Below are 25,854 nucleotides of genomic sequence, written 5' to 3' on the forward strand. Positions count from 1 at the left end.
GCTAATGATTTATAACAAATGGTATAGCTTTAACCAAAATATTGAACGCCTGAATAAGAAAAGGAACATTTTTCAACTTTCTAAAATGTAAACACAAAGCACTGACTTTGTTTTTCAAAAACAGGCCACAAGATTAGTCACGCAGGTGCATACCAGATGTGAGTCAGCAATAAAAACAATCGTAATAAAGAATTAGATATAGCCTTTTCTGAATGACTCATTTAAAGCAATTTATCAAGTGTGTAGGCACACTACTACAATACTTTATTGTGTGCGCCTCGCCCCATAGTGTTATTAGCCACAAAATGTGTGGGCTTCATGATTTACGTTCCTCTCCATGCCAACCCTTGCCCTGTTCTGTGTGGCGGATGAGAGAACCCGAGAGTTTGTTATGAAATCCTGGATTACAACTGCGTTTGCCCAACGTGCACCTTACTACAGGCCAGATGGGGGAGTGGTGCGAACTCCATGTCAGACAAGCAGAGATTGTTTCCGACAGGAAGTTAAGCAAGGAGTGGTCTTGTAGTGTTTCAGTGACATCAACGAGCTCAGCCCAACCCAGCAGCCCACACTCCACCGCTATTTATAAAATACCACTCTGGCCCAGTTTACGGCAGGGGTGGATGCCGATCCTCAAATCTACTATCTGCTCCAGTGTACGCATATTTGAAGTGCCAAGGGATTATGCAACTGCCCTCCAGGCATGACTGCTTTCCAATGCAGTCCTACGGGCTGATGACAACACAGCAGCAAACCAGCTTTCAGACAACACAAAGGCTGGATTCTAGTTCACCTGACAGCATGGTGCAATTTCCTCATGACACACCACGGTGGCCTGCTGTTTGCGCGCTAAAAGGGGACAACGCTGTCTGCAACTACTATGTTTGAGCACAGGGAGACTTCAGGGCCAATGCTATCCTTGTGCTGGAGGAGGAGAAAAAGAGCTAGACACAAAGCCAACTACTTGTTAACCCATTAGTGTCACTTCCACACTGAACGCTGAAGTTTCAGTGTTACATTCGGTTACTGTGACTCAACGGTACACTACCCTCCCCCACATGAGAACCTGAATGTGCTTATGCATACACTGTAATAACAGTTTTTGGTTTTTTTAAAGAAAAGAAATGTCCAGGCCCTGGATGTTTCCCTCGATATCCTGGCCTTGGTTGGATAACTACCGGTCAGCCTGCGAGGTCTGTACCTGCGGTGAGCCTAGTCTGGGTGATTTCTTAAGATGGTTGAGGGCTGCAAAGGGGCCAAGGATACACCACTGTCCACGTGACAGGTCAGGGTGTGGTTAAAAAAAAAAAAAGGGCTGGATGGAAATAGCATCTGGAGCAGAGAGTGTGTTTATGAGCCGAGGCCAATCCACATACAGGCCAGCCTGACCCAGCAGCCAAGCCCAAGTCTGGTCTAGACACCCTCAGTCTAGCAGGCTGGCTGTCACTTTTGACTATGACCATCACATAACTCACTACTGAAAAAAAAATCAGTTTAAAACACACCACTAAAAATATGGGAACGGGACCTGTTTATGTGTAAATTACCACCTTTGTTCGTCGTGGTCTCAGAAGAAAAATTAGGGTCACATCACGTGGCACCTTCATTTAAAATATGCTTGGTGTGAAAGTGAAATAACTACCACCTGTTGTATAAATGGTTTAAAAGCAGTAGACCATGAGAATGTCTGTGACGTAAATGCTAGCAACATCTCCTTAGTCTCCAACAAAAAAAAAACAAAAAGCGTGCAAAGAAAGAGTGTGATCTGCTGTGACTTGCCTAGTGCTTTAAAGCCCACATAACTCACGTAGCCTCAGTGCGCGAAACACCAGATAAGATGGTAAAAAAACAAACATCCTTTTTACAAAAAAACAATCCCCCCCTCAAAAAATAAAAATAAAAAGCCTGCATCAGCCCCAGAGCTAAGGTCAACAACTCCCATTGGCTCCAAACCCCACAACCTGCTCTGAGGGCAGCGTGTTCCTCTGATTGAGAGGGATGAAGGTGGTTTGTCCAGTCCTGGCTCAACCCAGGGCAGAGGTCTCAAAACAGGCTTGACTTCTATTTCACCCAAAAGAGCAATGGAGCAAAAAGGGCTAGGTTACAAGGCCCAGATAACACACATGCCTCAATGCCCACGCACTCCCCTCCCCTCGCATAAACATAGTGATGTCATTCAGTGACCCCGCAGAGTGGATGAAATGCACGTCTGGGCCTGAGAGAGAGGAGACACTGAACGCAGGATGGGGGCAGAGTAGAGGGGGGCTGCTTTTTCGTTTGTTTATTGTGCGTTTTACCACACTAAGCATTAAGAATGGATGCCAAAATTTGAAATAGCAATCACATGGACACAATCATGTAGCTGACACACACACACACACACACACACACACACACACACACACACACACACACACACACACACACACACACACACACACACACAATCCATTGAAAGTCTTCCATTAACATAACGTTCTCCTTTTCAACTCTTCTCTAATTGTCTTTACAATGACACAAGTTCACCAGAAGAGTATTTTGAGACAAGAAAAACAGTTACAAATATTCATTAGTGAGAGGACTAATGGAATCTTAATGGAAGCTTTAAAGTATAGCAGCTTGTGCGTCTTGGTTTTCTATAGACAACACTTTGATAAACTAATAAGTAATAGCGTTGCGTTTTTAAGAAGGAAAAAGTAAACAGAAAGGTCAGTTTAGTTTGGCATTAAAATTTGTTTATGAACTCACTTCCTCTGTTCTGTTTTAGACTCATGTAAATGCCTAACTTTATGATCTTAAATACCATCTTTGTGAGACAGCGCCCCCTCTAAAATCGGAGCTGGTGTTTGTGTACGTCGGTATGTTTGTGTGAGAGCGTGCAGTGTCCTGAGACATTTCTCCTCCTGAACCAATCCGCAGCTCTGGGCCCAGGAAGCTGGGCCCTTTGCCATATTCTGAGCCTGCCCACACGTCCGCCTGCCGCCCACCAGGAAGAGGAAATTAGAACCATTCCATCCTGTCATTGCTCCGCCACCAGAGCGCACGAGGAAGAGAGGGGTTGACACACACACACACACACACACACACACACACACACACACACACACACACACACACACACACACACACACACGCTGACCTGACCTATCCATATTTTGATGGAGTATTCTCTTCACATTAGTTACTTTACAAAACGAGTGTCTCACGAGGGGAGAAAGTTGAACACAAATTTATAGAAATCTATACAAGCAGTATGCACATGCTCTCTTTCACAGTATTTAATCTCCTGGGAGGAGCCAGGAGGAGGAAGAAAACCTTAACAAGCGCTCCGGAAGACGGGTGGGATTGTCCAGCCACTCCCTTCAGTACCTCTGCTTTGCACGTGTGTGTGCGTGTGTGTGCAAAGTGAGGCTTAAGGAATGGAATAGCATTCACTGCCTCCTCAAATGGGGCGAGTATTAGGAACGAAGACCAAATAAACTTTCTTCCAGACACTACCAGCACAGCAGCCCTGTTAACTCCCAGTTCATTTTTATAATGCGTATTACTACACTGGAGGCCTTGCTAAGGTCCTGCACTGCAGCTATTCTTTCCACTCAGTTAGTGAGATATGCAGAGCAAGGTTAAATAGTAAAAACGACACGGGGCACTGGGCTTTTATCGCTCCACATATGGAATTTAAGACACAACTGAGCTAAATCGCTTTTACCATACTTCACACGAAAAGTTCACGATCTGGCTCTCCTAAAAATGCAAATATTGCAGACTAAAACTATTTGACCGCGGCCTGTTGCAGATTCAGATTTAAAGCTGGACATTTAACACAGAAGCAGCACAAGAAACTGACACTTACTTTTTCAGAGGGTCGACAACAGTCTTCTGGATCTGGTTCACCTGTAAAAGTAAATAAAATAAAAAGCTGTTAACACAAGCACTGCTCACCTTTCTAACAAATGAAGAGACATTACAAATTGTTATTCACTGTCAAATTGAGTTACATCAGAAGTGAAGTCGGAACCAAATAGCTTCTACATCTCTTGCTCATTAGCTTCAATGTAACGTCGCAGCACAAACACCAACAATTGTGTATATTTCAAACAGAGCACATATGAAAAAAGGGGAAGGGGAAGGGGGGGGGGGGGCTTGCAAAGAAACTTTCATGACGTTGACTCTTTTATTGTACACAAGCCCCGAGGAGAAACCCCTGAATATTCATTGAGCTTGCAATACAAAAGGATGGAACTGTCAGGGGACGGACATGAAAGCAAAGCCCAAATGATTTCCTGTGGAGGGTGGGCTGCCATACAAGATGAAAGTTCTTTACAAACAAACATTTTAACAATAACAGTTTATATTTTCCTGCATTCTCCTTCTGTTTGGCAGAACCGACAGGGGAAGGAAGGAGGGGGAGGGGGGGGGGGGGTGTTAAATGGAAGTAAACGAACATCTCATCTCGAGGCCTCCAGCCTCAGAACCAAGTCTCGTCGAGAGAAGTTGGAGCACAATTAATAAAGTTTCTAGAGTCATTTACATTGCAGATTCAAAATGACTGCTGCTACTAGATCTGCAAGCGTAACACGGCTAAGTTAACCAGGCAATCGAGTCAAGTGGAGAGAACACGCTTGGAACAGAGAAGGAGAATTTAAAGCAGGGAGATGTGAAGTGACAGCTGCATGAGAACAGTGAGCAGCTCCACTAATCATATGCTCACTTGCTATTGGAAGGACAGTCAATCACACAACAACAAGGAAGCAAGATCGCAGCTGTGCTTTGTAAAAATGCCCTGACCATCTACGAGAACATACAGCAACACTCGCTGCTTCACACAGGCAGATTTCCAAGTACAAAATGGTTGATTGTGGTTTGAGGGAAAACACAGAACCAATAACAAATAAGTACATGGGAATTCACATTGTCTTTGTTTTACATATTCACACCATCTCCCCCTCCCCAGCTCGAGCGGTGCCGCTGCTTCTAAGGTGAGAGCATGCAGCGAGGAGGGAGAAGAACAGCGGCAGATTTGCTTAAGCATGCTGGTGCCCTCTACCCTCTGCCCCTTCCCACAGAGAGGGGGGGCAGAGCTATTCCTTGGAGGCCCCGCAGAGCCTGAGGCCGGCGCTCTAGCAGCAGTCTCCATCAGTGAGTCACGGAGCAGAGGCCATCCCGGCACACAGGCCTCCCAAAAATACACACAGATCGCAGAGGAAATCAATATCCCTCCAAACGGAGCATCCTCTACTGTGCTGCCGCCATCTACACTGGGGCTCAGCTTCGGCAGCAGTGTGCCGGCGGGGCTGTGCGCCCTCCTCAGCCCCAGAAATAAACACACAGACCTGGGCCACTGCTGCCTTCATTATCGCTGCACGTTTTATCTGCTGGCTCTCTCACTTGTGGGCCCTGCGGCAGAACATCTCGTCTCAACACGGAGAAGAGCAAAGGGTGGATGCTTTTGTGTCTGTTTTGCTGGAGCAATAAGGTTTTGCTGCTGTTGCCGTCAGAATCAACAGCCAGCTTAAAGGAAGAAGTTAAGAGTGGTGTTCTAGTGCTGTGCTGGATTTTTAAACACCTAGCAAAACCTAGAGGTGATGCACACAACAGACTGACCAGAAAGTACTCACAATCACTATTTTGCCTCTAGCTCACTTGTAGCCACTCTACAAAGGAAGCCACACAGCTCAGCCCAAAGCTGGAAGTGAACATTGTGTTAAGGCAAAGATTTTATTTAGAAGGACTGAGAGCAGTGGAGAGACTATCAGGTGTGACCTAGCTGTCAAAAGCCACTCTGAATAAAAGTGTGTTTGAAAAAAACAACCAAACAAGCACAAAGAAAAATCTATCCAGCTGGTGACTGTTGTCCTTTACAAGCGAAAAAATGTCTGGATCTAAGTGAGTGGATCAATCTTTTTCAAACAAGTGACAGTCACAGAGACAAATAGGAAGGCTACACAGACAGTGAACAATACTATACATTATAAAGGCATTAACTACAAGTGACTTCTTTAAAAAAAAAAACAGATTAAAAGGAAGAATGGCTGTTTCTTATTCATTCACACTCAAGTGTGTGTCGTAGGGTTTTTTCCCCTTCAGAATGAAAAAATAAACTGAGTGAAAATGGGAAAAAAAATTTCAAATTTGATATTGAAAAAAAATCTAAAGAATGCAAAAGTACTTCACCCTGACAGCAGGAGTGCTCTCCTGAACACTCAACCAAGCCAAGTCCTGGAACATATGCACCCTGGGTCACAAACCCACACGCTCAGTCCAACCTACATTTTACTTTGTCTAGTCACTCAAAATGGCTCCTGTAAAATTTGATGAGCCGTGAGCAAAGCAAGTCTGAAAGACTTAAAAGCTGAAGAATCAAGGAAAGGAAAGGAAAATAAATGACAGCTGCAGAATATCTGCTTGGATGCTGTCTTGTGCTTTTAGTATGTTTTATTCTCAAAACAATAATACTGAGTTTGCCTGAGTAGCACGGAAGTATATCCTAACAAGTAAAGCCAGGAGACAAGACCAGCGACACTTAATCTCATATACAAACACTGAACATTAGGATGACATTTATTTACCAGCTCAAGATAGTATGCTCATTTAAAGTGAGGACTTTTGTCAGTCGTCACTTTAATTTCTGGAACATGGACATTGCTTCACTTATATACACTGAGGAAGGTTACAGCTTGATTATCTATGGAAACCGAGTCCAGCCCCTGAGGTTTCCCAGAAAATATGAAATCAACTCTTCAATGCTCAATATGTATATTTCCAGGTGACAGATGGCCTGTTATGCCTGAAATACTTATACTACAGCTTTACCATGGAATAACAACATTACCCACCGTTTGCAAAGGAATTCATTTTCTCCCCCTTGTTGGATCATTGTTGTGGGAAAGGTTATGAAATCATTTTGGTTCACAGCAAAATATGAAAAGAAAGGGGAATATTTTTAAGGCAGCAAATGTGAAAAGCCTAGAACACCTACTAGCGGGGCAATGAGTCAAGAAAACACAGATGGAAAAAAGTCAATCGGTATATGCCTTAGTGTGATCTCCTATGTTCTCTCCTGTATTTTTTTCCTCTTTTCAAACCCTCCACAGCGTAGTGCCTTGAGGATCCACACATGCAGTGCCACTATGATTCACATTATAACTACCTGTGGCGATGATTCTAATCAAAAAGTGAAGGGCGCCCAGCAAATAATATGAAGAGCCCTGACAGCCAGAGAGATCTTCACAGAGTACAGCTGTGGAAGAGCGAGCAAGAATACGCTGTACCGCTTACAGTTCTGGAAAGACAGACATGCCGGTCTGTCTGCTGCTGGCCCTTAGGACAAAACATACAAGAATAATAAGAAAAAAGAAATGGTTTCCCAAATGCAAGCGCTGCAAATATCTAAGCAGAAAGAAAAATATGTAAAATATGATATGAAATGTACATGAAGGACGGGACAAGTGTTGGGAGGATTTCAGGTTGGGTTTGCCAGAAGTACGGCTCTGAGAGGTTTACAGTGTTCAAGCTGATCATAGGTACTCCACCCCGAGGGAGGAATAAAGTTCCTGTAATCCATCAAGAACATATTGGGTGACCTACCAATGCAAAAAAAAAAAATGTTTTTACCTGAAGCCAAATGTATTAGGAAGTAATGCAAGAAATACAACAGACTTCAGCACATAAGCTGTGAGTTACTCTTGTGAATTTTGTGGCAAGGCATGTTTTCCTCTTCAGAGAAGGCCCATCCATTGTATGAGTTATTTTAGACACCAGTGAGTCACAAATGCATCAATTTTCACAGCTGATAACCAGTAGCTTGAGCTTATAGAGGATCATACCACAGATGCTTTTCAAAAACAGCAGAAGGAAAGACATACGGATAGTTTTTAGTCCACAGGCAGCACAATATTGACAAATATGAAAACATGCATTTTCAAAAAAACAAAAACAAAAAAACAAACCCTTGTTTAGTGTCCTACTTTGCTTGTTAGAAACGGAATTTTTTCAAACGATTTGAAGAAAATCACTGTGTCAAAAAGCCAAAACAGAAAAAGAGCAATATAATAAAGATGCCAAGTGTGGGAAAGAGTCTTACCTTTTCTTGGTTGAAGGCATCCATCCTTCTCATGGCTGTATCGAAAGCAGTCATAGAGTCCAGGAAGGCCTGATCCTGCTCACACAGCGGGTTACTCAAGAGGTCTGCGGAAATCTTCACTGCTGCCTTAGACATGGCTGTCAGCCATGCAAATATGCATGCAACACACAAAGCAGAAAATACTATTAAAACACAGTTAACTTCGTGAAAACAGAAATACCGATTTTGTAAATGGTTACTGAAGATGTCTGCATCTACACATTTTAATCTAATTCCATGTAAGACTCTTACATTGTTCTGAAATTGTGGACGCAATTTTTGTGGATTAAACTGAAGCTTTAAGCGTTTCATCACTTTATATGAAGTAGGGTATTCAAAAGTGAGCCTGTCGGGAAGTGCACAACTCGAATGGCACAGTGCTGCCCCCATTGTAAAAATCTGAGGGGGTGGTGGGGCTGCCTGCCGCGCTGAATATTCACCAGTGCAACGAGAATTTTTTGCCATTTTTCTACACTGACAGCATCAATTACCGTTAATCCGCACTCGTGCCACTTTGTTTAGACACAGAGCATGTATCAGTATATGGCTTCACTGTCAAAACAAATGAGCTGCACTGAGGAGACACAAGCTGACGACAGGAGCTGCACTGAATATGGGCTTTACAGAGATTTGGAACAGTCATTGGTCATTTCACACTCCCCTGGGACCAATTTTCAACCAATCAATTATCACGGTGTAGCGTTTCTGCATCTCTCTCAGTTTGCACAAGTAATACATTGCTTGATCTGACAAACATTTTAATTACAGGGTCGTGAAAATCAAAAGGTGACCTGAGGGCTCGTTATTAGCAGTGAGGGAGAAGGTGAAATTCATGTCCTTTACAATTTCCTGAGGCAAGAGAAGTTAACATATTTTATTTGCCTTCTGTTATTTAGCCTAATTTGGCATGTGTACAGGAGCATCCCTTAAAAAGACATTACTGGCCCTCACCAGATGACTGTCAGCACGTTCGCTAGAGTGCTGCATATAAACACATTTGGCTTGATACAGAGAGAAGTGTATTAAATGCAGTGCTGACATGCAGAGTAGGTCCAGTTCTTTGTTTGGTAGCAGTTAGTGGAGATGGGACCTGTGCAACAGATGGAATCCATTAACGATAATGAGGCCCTGACAGCTATGACACTTTGATGATGCAGACATTCATATTGCAGAGCACAAAGGAGAGGAAATGAAGAAGTCTCTCACTGCTCCATCCGTCCCCGCTCTTCCACCCCCACAAGTGACTACTTACCACAGGCCATATCTACTACCACTTCCCAAATACAAAAACACAAAACCAGCAAATCGGCAAATAAATCTTTAGTAAACAAGAGTTTTGTGGCAGACAAATACATGGATAAATGATGGCAGAGATGGTAAACCAGGATCCCCAACTGAATATAGATCACATGGTCAAAAAACAAAAAACACACCTGCTATGACAGCTACAAAAGCCTAAAAAAGGAAATGATTAAGGTAGAGACTCACACACAATTGTTTCATGTCATATCATTTGGAGATCGAACACAGCACAGGAAAAAAAAAAAAGAAAAACACAGGCACCCAAACATCTTTCTGGCCCTGAAAAACATGCCAAGTAACATCAAGTATGTTGGTGAACAAGTGCTGATCAATGGCTCACCAGGCGGCAACGCCAAGTAAGTGACAGAACATACCTAAATCTGCCTCTGTGCTTTTCTTCATGTCTTTGTGAAGCTTTTTCGTCTGATCCTCCAGCCTGTGGGACAAGCAGAAGACTGATTATCAGAGCGCTTCTTGTCTCGTAGTACAGTAAAGAATCAGTTATCCTAACTTGGATTAATTAATAACCTATACTGAAGTCAAGATTTACTTTATGAGCTGTAGGCATGCATTAATACATCAGTCAAACGTTGGTATCTGCTAATGTGAGCCTGGTTTTACTGATACCTTCAGGTTTATCAATTGATATATGCTGTTTAAATGCTAAAAAATTGAAATCAAGGCCTGAACTTTTAAAAATTTTCCACTGTTACAAAAGTAGGAATGCATACTTTCAAATCGATTCATCCCTGAATCCCTCTGAACCCGTTCAGTTGGACAAAAACATTGACAAGGATAAAGAAAACACAAACCTCGAAAAAAGACATAAAACAATATGGATTAAGAAGGAATTACACATTCGACTGATTCCACATAAAATCTGTTAGCTAATTAACAATAGTGTGAATCCTTCAGTCAACTACATTTCCGCTCAAAAGCATTAACGTCTTCAATCATTCCACTGCACATATTCCATTGATGTGTGTTAAAAATGGCAATTACCAGACTATGGAGGCTGAAAACACATGCCATTCATTATATCAATTAAGGCAAACAAGGGGTTTAGAATCTCCCCTGAGACTACCTTCATAACACTACTCCTATTTGATGAAAAATGTGGTGCAGTCAGGTTTTGCTTCCATCCTTGTTTTTCAAGAACAATATTAAATAGGAAGTCAGTAACGGTAATCCCATTTTTGTGCATGTCCACAAGATATAAAGACACTAGCAGAACAAGTAGAGCTCTTTCAGAGCTGCAAACCAAAACTGGAAGTCAAGCGGCTCCAATTAAACGTTTTAGATTTTTTTTTCGGTTTAGCAGCTGGGAAACAAAGAACGATTGAGGATACTCACAGGTACACTAACCGAATCTAAACTGTTAAACTGAAGGGTTTGAAAATGACTGCTGATTAAAAAGCAGCATTTACAGGACCGTAAAGAAAAGTTCAAGTCTCCCAAAATGCAACATACAGACAACTTTGGTTTTAGATTTTCATCTGCAAATGGATTTTCTTTTATTCTTTTGTTTGTTTATCCAAGAAAGGACAAATAGTAAAATTATTTTTTTATATATATATATATTTTTAAACAGAACATGTTCTCTTTAAGCTTTTGTTTCTTTTGACGTTAAAGGATTTTATACTAAATCACCACAGACCAGATGGAGGTTGTTCCTAAAATGTCATTTGCAGTAAATGATGTAATTTCATCCCATACTGTTCACACCACGGGAAAGAAAAAAACAGTCTGTCAGAACAATCTCCACAGTAACTTCTTGTGTCCCTCTCACCAATTAGATAGAACTAGGTCTCACAAGCTATATTAGGCTTTCTCTAAATTAATGAAAATGCACGCTTATGTTTCAAATATCCAGAAACAGGCATTTCAAATTGTAGTAAATTTATCATCAATGCTTCAGGCAAGATTTGGAGAGTATCTAGTAATCAAGAGAGATTCTTCCTGTGTTCGTCTCACTACATTAAGTCAATTTTTAGCACATATTTGGACGAGGAGAGTCAGTGTGACAAGTTCAGGTCATCACAGTTTTCCTCTGTTGTTGAGAACATTTTTGCATCAATTAAACTCTGACGTGACATAAAATCTTCATATGATAACATTTTGTTGTTAGAGCCGCAACTTGATAACTGATTCTGACATTGTCATAAACATTTTGAAATTGTAATATGTTGTCAATCTTAGCATTTCTGTCTGAGATTACATAAAGTAGAGATATTTGACAACTCAAACTAAATGTTTAGACTGCAATACTAGACTAAGCAATACCAAGCAAAAATATAATATCAGGAAAATTAAAAAAAAAAACATAATCCTGCCAGTCATGCATATTAGTTTGTAAGATAGTGGGTGAAAGTATCTTACTATGTAAACAAACCAGTGCGCTCTGAGCCCAGTACACTCAGAATATATTCTTGTGATGGTTATTTGTGCATGTGAAAGTCATGTTCCAGACACTACCACCTACTTAAAAATACTGCTGCATTTTCCCTTCTCTGTCAGAACTGATGGTGAGAGAGAGCCATCCTGGATGAGTGCCATGCCAGCGTGGAGTCTCTTCCCAAAAGGTGCTAATAGAGTAACCTACTGGAACAGCTGCTGCTCCTTGTACCTATGCCCCAAACCTTCTACCCATGCAGCCACAGCCGCCATGCCACACAGGGTGGTGAAAACGAAAGGCATTCAAGACTTTTAAAGAAAATTGCTGAATATATCACTTATACATTGCAACATGACCATTTTACTCTGATTTGCTTTCCGGCTCATTGCTTTTCATACAAGACTGAGGTTAGAAACTGCAATTCCATGTAAATCACTCTAAAACCAAGAATTGTACCAGACTAAATCAAATTTTAATACCTCTAGACATGACTAATTTAAGTTTGTCACTGAAATAGTTTAACTTTTTTCACATAGACTTGCACAGCCGTATATTAGGACATTTGGATTTCCTATACTGCTATTACAAAATATTGATCTTAAAAAGTGATCAAATAACATCGACAAAGAAAAAGTAAAACACTGTGATCCATATTGGTTAAGTTGTGGAATTTCACTTACTGTTCCACAATAGTGTTTAAATTTTGTCTGAACCCACAAGTCAATACCTACTTATACTTAACACATATGAAGTACAAATATGCTTCATATATAGCGGAAGGAATAAGATGATCTTGTGTTAAATGCTTTATCAGCTAGCACTTTAAAGCCACTTTTACACTACATGCAGATAACAAAGCAATGATATTTCAGGCTCAGAGGAAATTATCAGGTATGTTTCCAGCAGGATGTACACAGGATATGAGGGCAAGATATGACCATCATCAATTTGGAGGATGCAACAGGTTATAGAGGAAAAGTGTGCACATACAGAGAGACTATATACATCTGCATGTAACCTTTCAGATCTCATTTGGGTTTTGCCTGTTCTTCTCGTCAAGGCTAGTTCTATGAGATTGAAATCTGTTTTACACTGCTGGTACTACAGATAATAGAAAATAGAGCTCTCTATGTTATAGATCATAGAGATTATTCAAACACTAAAATTAAAATGATGTTGAAATTGGTCTATACTTCAATATGGGAGAGTGTTAAAGTACAGATTATTTTTGTACTAGAAGAATTTAAATGTCTTCAGTCAGATGGACAAACTGCAAACACAGGTATCAGTTACTACTAAGTATACTGCATTTAGACCACAGGAGCACCATGAAGTGTTGATATGGATCTCTAGGGTGGAGAACCTAAATGTCTCTACATGCCTGCTGCTCTGACTCATCTATAAGGTCTATTGGCACCACACCTTCCTGATAAAGGGCCCTCCCACTCAACAAAACCTGAGAGGAAAATGATGCTCCCACTCATTTTGCTGGGCCCTCAGGGAGTTTTTGTAACCTCAGCCTCCCAGTAAGACTGGGCCTGATGTACTGAGCTTACAAGTTTTGAATTTTAAATTATGTGATCCCTACTTGCCTTTGTTTCACAGAGAAACTGAAATAAAGACCATTAACAGAATTTCTATATCCATGATGACATTAAATTGTAAAAATTTGATATTTCAGCTGTGGCCAAGTTTGAAATGTCTTAATATTTCATGTCAAGAAAAAACAGTGTCCAAAACTACCAAAAGCTGGAAAAGAAAAAAGAAAAACTACATGTGCAAAAAGGAATACTTAAAATGTAAATATGCAGTCAAAATAACTGTTAGTTATTTCAGATTTCTTATTTACTTTATAATCCTGACTAGTAATTGTAAATTAAGTCATTTCATGAGAATAAAATAAATAATACAAAAACATTACAGATTTTTTTTTGTTGGCAGAAGGACTAATGACAGACATTAAGATATTGAATATATACAAAGCACCAAGCTAAAACAAACAATACATGAACATGAAAACACTTGGTAACACATGCATATTTTTGTAAAATATAAAATGTTTATTTTAATACCAATGTAACTCTGAATAACACAGAGAAACTTTAGTCACTGTCTACCTCATTAGTCTTATAAAGCATAATGGAAACTTACTTTTGGAGTTTGTCATATTCTCGCTCAAAGTCTCTTTCAACCTAAAATAAAGAATGCATTGCAGGTATATTAGCATTTTGGCATAGTACAAATAATGACTCCAAAAATTGTAACGGACAATAAATACATGTGCGAAATATAATTGTTTCCAGCAACAATGATTACTTCAGAAGGCATTTGTTTTCCCACTTGGACATACAGTGGGGCAAAAAAGTATTTAGTCAGCCACCGATTGTGCAAGTTCTCCCACCTAAAATGATGACAGAGGTCAGTAATTTGCACCAGAGGTACACTTCAACTGTGAGAGACAGAATGTGAAAAAAAAAAATCCATGAATCCACATGGTAGGATTTGTAAAGAATTTATTCGTAAATCAGGGTGGAAAATAAGTATTTGGTCAATAACAAAAATACAACTCAATACTTTGTAACATAACCTTTGTTGGCAATAACAGAGGTCAAACGTTTACTATAGGTCTTTACCAGGTTTGCACACACAGTAGCTGGTATTTTGGCCCATTCCTCCATGCAGATCTTCTCGAGAGCAGTGATGTTTTGGGGCTGTCGCCGAGCAACACGGACTTTCAACTCCCGCCACAGATTTTCTATGGGGTTGAGGTCTGGAGACTGGCTAGGCCACTCCAGGACTTTCAAATGCTTCTTACGGAGCCACTCCTTTGTTGCCCGGGCGGTGTGTTTTGGATCAGTGTCATGTTGGAAGACCCAGCCTCGTTTCGTCTTCAAAGTTCTCACTGATGGAAGGAGGTTTTGGCTCAAAATCTCACGATACATGGCCCCATTCATTCTGTCCTTAACACGGATCAGTCGTCCTGTCCCCTTGGCAGAAAAACAGCCCCATAGCATGATGTTTCCACCCCCATGCTTCACAGTAGGTATGGTGTTCTTGGGATGCAACTCAGTATTCTTCTTCCTCCAAACACGACGAATTGAGTTTATACCAAAAAGTTCTACTTTGGTTTCATCTGACCACATGACATTCTCCCAATCCTCTGCTGTATCATCCATGTGCTCTCTGGCAAACTTCAGACGGGCCTGGACATGCACTGGCTTCAGCAGCGGAACACGTCTGGCACTGCGGGATTTGATTCCCTGCCGTTGTAGTGTGTTACTGATGGTGACCTTTGTTACTTTGGTCCCAGCTCTCTGCAGGTCATTCACCAGGTCCCCCCGTGTGGTTCTGGGATCTTTGCTCACCGTTCTCATGATCATTTTGACCCCACGGGATGAGATCTTGCGTGGAGCCCCAGATCGAGGGAGATTATCAGTGGTCTTGTATGTCTTCCATTTTCTGATGATTGCTCCCACAGTTGATTTTTTCACACCAAGCTGCTTGCCTATTGTAGATTCACTCTTCCCAGTCTGGTGCAGGTCTACAATACTTTTCCTGGTGTCCTTCGAAAGCTCTTTGGTCTTGGCCATGGCGGAGTTTGGAGTCTGACTGTTTGAGGCTGTGGACAGGTGTCTTTTATACAGATGATGAGTTCAAACAGGTGCCATTCATACAGGTAACGAGTGGGGGACAGAAAAGCTTCTTACAGAAGACGTTACAGGTCTGTGAGAGCCAGAGATTTTCCTTGTTTGAGGTGACCAAATACTTATTTTCCACCCTAATTTACGAATAAATTCTTTACAAATCCTACCATGTGAATTCATGGATTTTTTTTTTCACATTCTGTCTCTCACAGTTGAAGTGTACCTCTGGTGCAAATTACTGACCTCTGTCATCATTTTAAGTGGGGGAACTTGCACAATCGGTGGCTGACTAAATACTTTTTTGCCCCACTGTATTCACGGTCTTTACCTGTAGGATTATGCACCAGGATTGACGGACAGTGGTTTGAGCAGCTGAAATGCAGGTAAAATGACTAGGTTATGTTTAATAAATTATTTTATATTTAACTAAACCTCTTGCGTGGACTCCTTCCTTCCTTGTCCAGGATCTTTAGACCTACTGGTAAGATTAAAGTTTGGGCCCTTGTTAATCAACTTAGTTTGCAGTTTGCTAAATGGTCATCTAAATTGAATTGCTTTTTGAGTACAGCCGAAAGTTGTTATGGTATTTTAGACTGTGACTAACATCTTAGGAAGTTCTAGAAGTTCAGATCATTAGTATTGCAGTTCTAAATAACATTAGTTTGGATCGGGTACATCAATTTAGAGTTTTTGCGGTTGGAAGAGAGCAGCACTAGTATTTTGCTCAGCTGTTAAGTCCATGAATTTAGGGTTTCAGATATCCTTTTTGGCGAATATAGCCAAATGAGTCTCTCAGTTAAGTAGGTTTAAGTGGTTTATTTGTAGACTTAAACTTGAATAGTGTTGTAAAATATGTAACTTGGTAACATTTTGGTGTGCTGCTGTGGTTGATGCTCATACTTTAATTACAGCTTTGGTTGTTTGATGCTAGAAGTTTTTCAGAGGAGTGTTGTTTGGGAATTATATTAGTAGCAATTTCCAGTGATAAAAAACAGTTTGGCCATGCATTACTGTATGTGCTAACCAAGAACACTTATGTGTCACTACTCCTTAATTTGTACCTGGCGTACAATATTTAACTTGTTAGTTTTGTCTGGTAGCTTTGACTCTATTAACTATTTTGAATTGCTGTGAGCTTTGCAGTAGCTTGGTTATCTCTTTGTTGGCATCTTGGACATTTTGGTTAGTGTGGACGTTTCTGTTTGGAGTAACATTTTGGTGTGCTACTGTGGTTGACGCTCATACTTTAATTCCAGCTTTGGTTGTTTGTTTGGCTGGAATTTTTCAGAGCACTGTTGTGTGGGGGTGTGCATGTGTAACTGCAGGCTATGTGGTGTTGGGCACTTGTGTTGAGATCTGGTGTTCATTTAGTTTTTTTACTCATTCTTCTGAGATTAACTGATTTTCCCATTGAATTTATCTACAAGACTAGATTTGCTATTCTGAGGCAGATACTTATTGCACTCTTCTGTATACCAGTTATATTACTAGCAACTTTTGGTGATAAAAACCAGTTTGACCATGCATTACTGTACGTGCTAACCATGCACTCGTATTCACCACCACTCCTTAATGTGTTCCTTGGGTAGGAAAACTGGATCTGATAAAGTGATTGGTGTCAGGTTGTTCTGGTTGTGTGGTAGCCATTGTAATAAATAAATCAGGACCCTTCCACACTCACTCAAGGGAACGTAAACTATAGAATAATCTTAATAATCCATACAACAGTGACACCGCTTGTACTGAATGTATACAATGTTTTTCACTTTTTAAGGTCTTTTTTAAACATAGATATTGCGGTGTACTATAATGCATCATGTACCGCAGAATTATATCATGATACAATTGCCTTTGTAGGTATTGTGATAAAACTGAGCTGTTTGTTAATCTGTGACTCCCACAGTAAAACTTTGCTTTAATCTCAGAGTTAATCTGAGTTTGGACCTACTCACAGCTGTCACCATCTCTCCCACTCCATGGTTTTTGCCTAGGATGGCACAGGAAGCTGGAATCCCTGTCTCACAGTCTAAATGCCAGGCCACAAACCTATTATGGTGGAAGTGGTTTTCTCCAGCAAGAAGAACACCCTCTCACTGTCACTTCAAGGTAACCACCTCAGCCCCCTTGAAAGACTTAGACAAATTGACATCTAATAAATCTTTGTGGACGACAGTATTTAGACTACTATTCGTGTGGTCTGTGCCATTCGTGAAGCTCAACAACTACAGCTTTTAAACTGCTGTTTTACCTGAATGTCTGGATAGAGTAAAAGTTTGTTCTTGTGACTTACAGTTTTAGAGACAATCTGTTTTTTTGGTTGTCCAATCTTGAACGGGATCCTGAAATGAACACGAAAAAACATGCAATGAGTGCTGACAGATACAAGCAACAGGAAATGATTACCAAAAAGGTGAGATTAATGAATGCTTAAATTGTCAACAGTTGCATGATGACCAACTAAAGGACAGCTCAGGTCTACCGGTGTATTAGTGCCTCTTTTAGATCACTGACACAGACAATCTGAGGCTGTCAATCCCTGTTCCTCTCACACATGTTGTCAGTGACATGTACATTAACTTTGTGTCATCACTGATCACATCTGGCTGCCACTGCAAGCAGATGTCACTTAACAGAAGTGGTTGTCCCCTCATCTGTGTGATTTTACATGACCCCAACTGGCAATCAAATGCAGATGTTATAACATCAAAAAAATAGCAACCCTCCCCCCCCCCAAACCACCTTCATATACCAGGACTCAAAAAGACAAAGCCATGACAACAATCAACACCAAAACATGTTACGAGGCTCACTGTATCTGCAATAGTTTCACATAATTTTCAGGATGAAGTACAACTTTTCTTCACTCGGGAAGCAAAAGACACAGAGATTCTACTTTCAGTAAAAAGAAAAAAACTTGTTTCGTCTTAGTTAAAACACAATCTTTTATCCCCATTTCAAACCCTTGCCTATGCCTTAATAAGTTGCTGCAGCGCATCAGAGTGCCTTGGATATCCATGAGACAGAAAACACTGCCTTATCATTGTGATTTGCTCTATGTTGTACGTTGTCATTGATGTTGCACTAATGGTCTGAAATCTAAGCTACATGATGGACAGTTGCTACTGACAGCCAGGGTGAGGCAGCAGCTGTGTCAAAAGAAAGGTGTGTAGACTAATGAGATGGAAAAGTGAGGGTGTGATGTAGGACCTTATTGTGCAACCAGGGAAAGCTACAGATGTGTCAGGAAGATCCTTTTGACTACAGCTCAATCACAAAACTCAACATGGTCAAAAAAAACAAAAACAGTATGATTAAGCCTGGGGGGAAAATACATAAAAAAAAACCAAGTTTCACTGGTGGCTTAGGAATTACATTGATTTTGACTTTCTGGTACTTGATATTATAACAAGGACTTTGACCTGGTGACAACCTTTTTTTGGTAAATAATAATAATAAAAAGAATAAAAACCAGTTACAAATCCCTGAAAACATTTTGCTGCTTTCGCTCGGGGATTAGTTTCACCCACTATGTCACTACTTGGGTGAGCCAACATGGAAAAAAACCCACAGAAATTACTCAGCTTCATCTGACTCACCTTTCTCCGATGAGGTGATAGGTACACTGTAATGTCAAACTACGTGCATTACATACCCACGTACCTGTCTTTGAAACTGTTTGGGATTGTTTACCCAAAGCACAACAGCTGGAGATTTAAACACGGAGAGTTTTAGATTGGTGTTCTCCCAAAGTTAAAACAAGAAGAAACAGCCTCCACACTGCCACACTACCTCTTGTAAGATCAGTTAAGATTTAAGACAAAACAACCATAAAAGAAGCACTTCAGCCCAGTCAGACAGTATAAGAAGAAATCAGCAGAAAGTTTATGACTTAAACCACACATTAAGCATTGACTACATATCCCATCTATTAATATAGCTGAACATACATTTTGTGATGATGGTTCTATTTGTTAACGCAATCTTTTGTTCTGCACATGCATTTACAACCGGTGATCTGCAACACTTTTACTTTGAAGTCTATGTGTAGAATTAAGCTACAGTTTAGGCACAACTTACAATTTAAAAAAAGTAAGTCACTACAGAAATGAAAGATACTAATCAGTTTTAACAATTAAGCCCAACTACTGGTATAAAATGAAGAGGAAAAAGTAATAGAAATAATAAGAAATTAATTAATTAAACAGAGAGAGTTGCCATTTTTAATTATGTTTATACGTTTTTTGTACGGTGCATGAAATGACTGACTGATCTTACAAGATCAATATAGTTGTCCTTAAACCAAAAGTTCAGGGAACTGATTGGAAACTTTTTGCCAAGATTGCCCAACATTTGGAAGCAGGTTTTGAGTTTGTTCTTATTTAATGGGTGTGTCAAGCTATAAATCATGACATCCACAGCAAAAAGACAACAGAAGGGTATTATGCAAGAGTGCTTTATAAAGGAAAAGAGGTACGTATATTTAAATGTTTGCTTTAAATGCTCTTGGGTTTTTCAGTTTCTCTGCAGTTTGGATCCAAATGTGCTTACATCAAGAGGATCTGTTAAACTGTCACTATATTAGTGTGAATTTTCCCTTTAATGTATCAAATGACACACTTGCTTTGGGGGGAAAAAAATGAAGGAAGCTTGTAACATTATAGATTCAGAATATGTGCACTTCAGCAAAGAGCCAAAAAAAAGTGGTCACTCTCTTCAGCTGCTCATGAGAACTGGCAAACACACCGGGTGAAGTGTGCTTTGGGGAGGGCAACTGCAAGTAGAGGGAGAGAATGAGAAAGAGGGAGGATGGTAGTCACTGTGAGAATCATTGCTACTGTTTCTTCACACAGCAATATTTCTGTAGGGGCTGTCACATTTAGAAACATTGGTAAGCCCAGTCCTGTGAACTCAGAACTAGAATCTGACATGGCAGAGGACTGGTCAGACGACTGCTAAAAACAAAGAGAAAATGTGCATTACACCAACTCAAATCCACAATTTTCTGAAACCAAATTTAAGCCAAGTGATGACACGCATGAGTAGACGCATAAATAAGGATTTTTCAAACAACTATGAAGACACATGATTAAGGTCACAAATAACAGTGCCAAAACTTCCCAAAAATACATATGAACTAAAATCTAAAAGGTCCATAGTTTCTATGAGTCTTCCAGACGTACATCTTCATCTTGTAACTGTGTACTCTCACAAAGCAGCAGTACTAAAAATATGCTTATCGGTCGGTAATAGCTACTGTTGCTGTCTTTCCTATTTAATCCAACGTTTTAATCGATCACCATTAGACTTAAGAGTAGATTACCATGTATGATTGGCTTTTCAGAACCCAACCTGTTGGCTAGGTTGAAACCCTACAATAACTCTCTCTCTCACTTAGCCAGAGACCCAGCATAGCAAGAAGTCGTTTTTAAAGAAGTATCAAAGCAATAAAAAATGAAAAATCCCACTACTGGTAAGAACATAAAATTAGATGCAGAGATTTGTCAGCTCGGTCTTTAGCCTCAGTCTGAAGTGACAGCTTTTATAACTATGCAAAACATATAGACATATAACTATGTAATAACATGGATTTAACCAAATAACTGGGGAGAACTGCAGTGGATCATGATTCTGCCCGTTCCTTGACCAAGACGCATTTAAACTGGCTCTTTACACATGCAGTCATTATCAAAAAGTTGGTCATCTCACATTTAATGAGCTATCTAATCTTTGCTGTAATAGAATACACGTCACTGCTATCAACAAAGCACGTAGGCAAGAACAAAGACATAACAGTCTTCTTGATTCTGGACACATAATGCACCAACTGGAGTAACCATTGGCTTTTCAATAAAACTGCAAATGTGTACACCATTAGGAAGATAGTGCATCATTTGACCTCAGATATTCCGTGGAGCACAGAAGGCTAGTTGAAGATGCTGGGAAGTGGAATTGTTCTGATGATGACCCTGAAGTCAAACCGCTCACGTCATAGAACCAAGTGTGCAGGCCCTGCTGGAATGCATCAGTCAGCAGAGCCCATGAAGGACTCTTTTCACTGGGTGAGCACCCCACTCTTGACCTTGCGGTTGGCGGTGCGTACTGGTAGATGTGTCGTTTGCCAGCTATTGACCAAATGACTGAACTGAATGACGCTATCATAGTTACTACTTACAGTCTTGCCTGAATGACACTAAGAACCTGAAATATATTACAAGTGAGTTCATATACATATGCGTCATAAGTGCACTGAAAAGTTATCTTCTTTGCATTTTCTCTAGAATTACAGTCATGAATTGTGAGAGACAAAACATGAATTATGCAAATTTCCTTTTAAATGTGTAAAATGCCACATGCAATTAGGGGCTGCTATGATCAACCCCTGTTATTTGTTTAAAAAAAAAACAACATAAAAAACTGTATAGTCATAATTTAGTCATAAGTTCAACTAAATGTAAAATATGCTAAACAAGAGAGAATGCAACAGTTGTGAACATAAATATGTTTCAAATATGACAATCAAAAAACCAATCAAATGTGTGTTTTAGTGGAGTGCTGGTAAATGTATGTCATTTAGACAAGGATCTCACAATAAATGTTAAAACGAAGACAAAGTCCTGCCTCTTCCTTATGCCACATCTGTTGTCAGTGTTTATCACTCTGGTTAGAGGATGAAGGGAAACTATCCTTCTTGCCACAAAGTATTGCTCACAATATTGCACAGACTGGATTATCAAGCCTTTATATTAACGTTCTTAATTACTAATGTCTGTTTGGATTATAATGTAGCTTATAAACAGTAGTCTTTCCCTGTCAGTCTCTGGAGTAACTTTGACACAAAGAACTCAGGGCAAATACTGTACAAAAATCCAGTGTATGGGATGTTTATGCTTGCTCCTGAGTGCCTTGCTTCAGTAGTAATCTTCCACTTCCATTGTCAAAAGAGAGCAACACTAGCTAAGCATACTGGGTAGCCACTAGCTTCAGCCTGGACAATAGCTGGTGAGTGTTTACAGACAAGCAGGTGTCATCAATGCAAACTACAATGCTACACTGGCAACCTACTTTTGGCCAAAGCAATTGCAAGGAGGTTCAGTAAGGCTACGTCCACACCTCATTTCTGTCTGTTATTTATTTACTTTCTGGCTCTTTGAAACGTCGCAGCAAAATGTCGAGGAAATGCAGAGTTTTTTAAATGGACTAACAATGAGGTGGAGTTGTTGCTGCGAGTACCACTAAAGTACAAAAAAGTACAAAGCAAGTGAGAGTTAAAGAATTTGAAGAAAAGCTATCTGGAGCATGTAGAAGCTGATATTAATCTTTAATAGGGCTGTCAAAATTGAGCGCAAACAAAACAACTCCTGTGTAACGCTATCTTAGTTTAATTGGTCACATGACTGCATCACATGACTAAAATGTGTCAGCATTTTCAAAAAGGCTCTGGGTTCACTGTACACACTGCGATGCGAAAACGGCGTTTTCAAATGTATTTGCTTTGGAGAGCGTTTTCAAAACGCTGCGGTTTCCTTGAACGAAAAAGCTGTCTCAGTGTAGACAGAGGGTCAAAACGGAAAGAGAAAAAGATGCGTTTTCAAATAAAAACGTATTAGTGTGGACATGGCCTGAAGCACCATATAACTCTTTGCAATTGATTTCCCCTGCCAGCAACTATTCACCAACCAACTGGGTAAAACACATTTGTCCCTAGCAACTTGTGGTTGGCAGGGTGTCACTGACCACTCTCTAGGCCTGCTGATTTTACAGTGACTCCCAGCAACCTCCAACAACCAATCATCGACTGGCTGGGGAATACGCATTTTTCTCGTGCGACCGGTGGTTCCCAACTAGTGCCTTGTGTAACTAGGGCCTTGGCACTTTCTAAGTGGATGGAGAAAATGGTTTTAAAAGGGAGCACCGGAGTGTTAAGTGTGACCGTGTGGTAGGTTCAAAAAGGGTTTATATGCTTTGCGGATTAGAATTTTGGTTTGAATTTTGGAAATCAAGCTCAAATGTCTTAGTCAAAAAACTCCAGTTTTAACCATCTATAAGTGCTGTCATCTTTCTTTAAAAAAATCATGAGATAATGGTTGAGTGTTAGGGGAAAAACCCACAACATTAAAATAATGCAAAATTTCTCTCTTTTTTCTTGCCTACAAACTGTTTACTGTTATACCTTCACAATGATCAACTGCTTGCATCTAAGGCTTTAAGGGAGTTTAATTTAGCCACTCCACCCAATACAAATAAATAACCTGTGGAAAATAAAACAGCTTCTTACCATGTGTGTCTAAAGTTCCTGGCAAAACCCTTAACCAACAAAAAAGCTTATATAAGCAGAATGCTAGTGATTTATTTCCATCCCTGTAAGAAAATAACTAAAAGATACGAGTATTTCTGGAATATACATAATTGACACTACATTCACAACAAGAAACTAAACTTTGGTGGGGGGTTTTCTGTAAACAAATTCAAACAATGGTTTTAGCCAATTAACTACACTCACTGTTTAGGAGCACCCACTTGGTAGACAGCCAACAATAAGTGAACGGGCTCTCCATAGATGGGCTCTGATTACAGTCATTGTAAAGGGCAATGCAACAGCCTTTCAACAGTTCTTCTGAACATTCATCCAGTCGACTTTTACACACCGCATGCTGCTGGAGACCCAAGAAAGCAGAGTAACTGGAGTCTTGAGATCACTCCAGTGTGAAGGAGACTCACTTTGGAGCTCTTCTCATGTGAGATTTCATAACTATATAATCAGTAGGGATATTACCAGAACCAATACTCTTGGTACCATTCAATATCAAAAGGTTTTGTTTTTCTTTGGTAGCATATGTATCACATGGGTAATTCTTTCTGAAGTAAAGGGGGAGCATGCATTTCCACCTGTTCTAATCAGTCTATATATGCTGAAGAAGAAGAAGGAAGAAGTCCTAAACTACAGGAAAACCTACAAATGGAGTGGGGTGATGGGGGCAGGGTGATGATCGATTTACAAACCACAATATAAAAAAAGCACTGGTAGCTGCCAATGCTAACCCCTTAGCCTCCTACTAGAAGCATGTGTGGCATGAATATGAAAATCCTAGGTGATTTTCAGAAAAGTTGACCTCTGACCTTGACCCAGAGGACACTGGGATTCAAACTTCTCTGAGATTTTAGTAGATGTACCCATGGTATGAATTTGAAAATCCCAAGTCACCTTGATCTTGTTATCATGTTCACAAGATTTTGAGAAAACCTGACCTCTGACCTTCAGGTCAAGGTCACTGAGATTTGAACTAATCCAAGATTTTTGGGAGTTGAACCTATGCTATTAATTGCAAAATCCTACACCACCCTGTATTGCATTCACATAATTTTCAGAAAACCTGGCCTCTGACCTTGAGGTCAAGGTCGCTGAGATTTGAACTCATCTGATTTTTAGTAGCTGCACCTGGAGGGTGATGACAATACCCCATTAGCCTTTTAGAGCTGAAGGATAAAGGTGTATGGTGTAATCCGGTCTTTAAGCCTGACGTCATTAGGCGTGCCTGGGCCCAAACTCCGCTGCAGGTCCCTAAGTCCAACGATCACTATGGCATGACTGAGAGTTAAAAACTGTCCAAATCCTTTCATCCGTAATAAAATGATCAGCGTTGCTGCTCTACCAGGTGTAACAATTAAGTTCAACATCCAGGCATCCATGAAAACCGAATTTATGAAATTTAACGGAGTTTGAAGTTAGCAGGAAGTTAGCTCGCACTCAATAAAAGTTAATGTGAGCGTTCCCGAAGGTTCGGTACAAATGCAATCGCATGGCAGGATGGTGTAAACGGACCGAAATTCAGTCGTGAGAACAACTGAGATAATCCATCCACAATACGAGGTCAGTTATTAATATACTGCTGCATGGGCTGAGCTGTAGTTACATCTTAAGGTTTTAAAAACTGAGCTTTAAAATGATTAGCGGTAATAAAAACCGAGAGGCCGACAGTGATTACTGAATGTTTTTAGGGGCTTGTTGAGATTAAATAGAACAAGATACAAAGCATTAAAACATGTAAAAAACACAAAAGCCTTATTAAACGCAGAGTAGTTTGGACCTGGAAGCAGGATTCATCAAGTCATCACTTAAAGACCGGATAGATATCCCCATGTTGGTGCGTGTTCCTGCGTCATCAAACTAATGCCTGTCCAGTACCAACAAAGCAATTGACTAATTACACTGTTGTAATGTCACAGCTGTCCAATGTGGGGGGAAAAAAGTTTGTTTATATAAAGCTCGCTTCTGGAGCAAATGTTAGCATTTTAAGTGTTCTCTTTATTACTTTATACAAGATAATAAACATATTTTTAAGTAAGGTTACTCATGTTGATTTACTGATGATTGTAGCATTATCTTACCTCTT

At 40.2% G+C, this 25,854-nt stretch overlaps 1 protein-coding gene across 1 annotated transcript in view; it reads right to left on the reverse strand.

Moving 5' to 3' along the window:
- The window catches only part of bin3 (bridging integrator 3), a 31,828-nt gene that overhangs the window by 4,557 nt on the left and 1,417 nt on the right, over positions 1-25,854 (reverse strand). Inside the window, exons 2-6 of the mRNA XM_080893612.1 lie at positions 17,754-17,802; positions 13,971-14,011; positions 9,799-9,860; positions 8,084-8,220; positions 3,854-3,894 (exon numbers count right to left, since the gene is read on the reverse strand). Coding sequence (XP_080749738.1) covers positions 3,854-3,894; positions 8,084-8,220; positions 9,799-9,860; positions 13,971-14,011; positions 17,754-17,802 — 330 coding nt within the window. The remainder of the gene's footprint in view (positions 1-3,853; positions 3,895-8,083; positions 8,221-9,798; positions 9,861-13,970; positions 14,012-17,753; positions 17,803-25,854) is intronic.

Source organism: Rhamphochromis sp. 'chilingali' (genome assembly GCF_963969265.1).
Source record: "Rhamphochromis sp. 'chilingali' genome assembly, chromosome: 10".
In the NCBI taxonomy this organism is placed as follows: domain Eukaryota; kingdom Metazoa; phylum Chordata; class Actinopteri; order Cichliformes; family Cichlidae; genus Rhamphochromis; species Rhamphochromis sp. 'chilingali'.